The sequence below is a fragment of the Apaloderma vittatum genome, unplaced genomic scaffold (assembly GCF_000703405.1).
Source record: "Apaloderma vittatum isolate BGI_N311 unplaced genomic scaffold, ASM70340v1 scaffold24442, whole genome shotgun sequence".
Classification (NCBI taxonomy): domain Eukaryota; kingdom Metazoa; phylum Chordata; class Aves; order Trogoniformes; family Trogonidae; genus Apaloderma; species Apaloderma vittatum.
The window spans coordinates 4,692-5,729 of record NW_009703473.1 but is presented as its reverse complement, the minus strand read 5'-3'; the positions used below and the strand labels follow the sequence as shown (position 1 = coordinate 5,729).

The window sequence follows — 1,038 nt, the reverse complement described above, 5'->3', positions numbered from 1 at the left end:
ATCCCCATGGGGACACCACCTTGAGGGGGCACAGAGTGATTTGGAGGGGGGGGTGACTACCTTCATCGTGATGAAGAAGGCCAAGGTACTGAAGATGGTGGCATTGGGGTAGTCCCAATCCTGCCAGAGCCCCTAGGGATCTGTGCTTCTGTGCTGGGGAGGGTCGCCTGCCGAAGAAGTGTTGGCAACCAGCACCCCACACGTGCGGTTGTTGAGGAGGGATGTGAGATACTTCTTCGTGGTGAGCTGGAAGGATGGATGGATGGACTTCGCACCCACTGGGATGTGTCAGGGTGCCCCTGGGGACCCTCTCCCCGAGTGTGTGTGTGCCCTCCCCCCGACCCTGGATGCCTTCAGCTGCCCCAGCCTTCCGGGCCACCTGGGCACGCTGCTGGCTCATGTTCAACCGGTTGTCACCCAGCACTCCCAGCCTGTCCAGGTCCCTCTGCAGTGCCCTCCTACTCTCCAGCAGATCGACACTCCCCTCCCAGCTTGGTGTCATCTGCAAACTTACTAAGGGTAGAAAAAACATAATCTTGTTTAGCACAGGGCTCATTTGGAGTTGGAGATGAGGATCTTTGCTTTCCGTACTTGGAGAGGAGAACACAGAAGAACTGAACTTCTCACAACAAAGCAGCAAAGAATTACTTTGTCTTATTACCCTGTCTCCTTCCTCTGGATGCCTTCAGCTGCCCCAGCCCTGGGAGGAAGGTGATGGAGGCGAGGAGCAGCATCACCAGCACTGAATACACCAGCTTGCTGGAGCAGGGAGAGAGGAGAGGCTGGAGGAGGGTGTGGGGACAGAGGAGGAGATACAATAATTATTTTGTGGAAATGTAGTAAATGTGTCTGTAGTGACTGCACAGACCTGGAACACAGAAAACGCAGGGGTAGCACACACTGTGGAAACATCCCTGTGTGTCTCCCGGCACCCCAGTAAAGAATCGCTGCTTAATACTCTCATTGGCTATTGAGTCTGAATTCTTGATTCTTTGAATCTATTTGACAACCCAGGTGGGACCCTCTCTGTCTGGTTGC

The 1,038-nt window shown here is 54.2% G+C and overlaps 1 protein-coding gene across 1 annotated transcript in view; it reads right to left on the bottom strand.

Annotated features, from left to right (window-relative positions):
- Positions 1-782, bottom strand: part of LOC104270325 (chloride channel protein ClC-Kb-like) — a gene marked incomplete at both ends in the record, with an annotated part of 2,146 nt that extends 1,364 nt beyond the window's left edge. Inside the window, 3 exon segments of the mRNA XM_009864650.1 lie at positions 33-167; positions 207-247; positions 676-782. Coding sequence (XP_009862952.1) covers positions 33-167; positions 207-247; positions 676-782 — 283 coding nt within the window.
- Between the last annotated feature and the right edge of the window lie 256 nt (positions 783-1,038).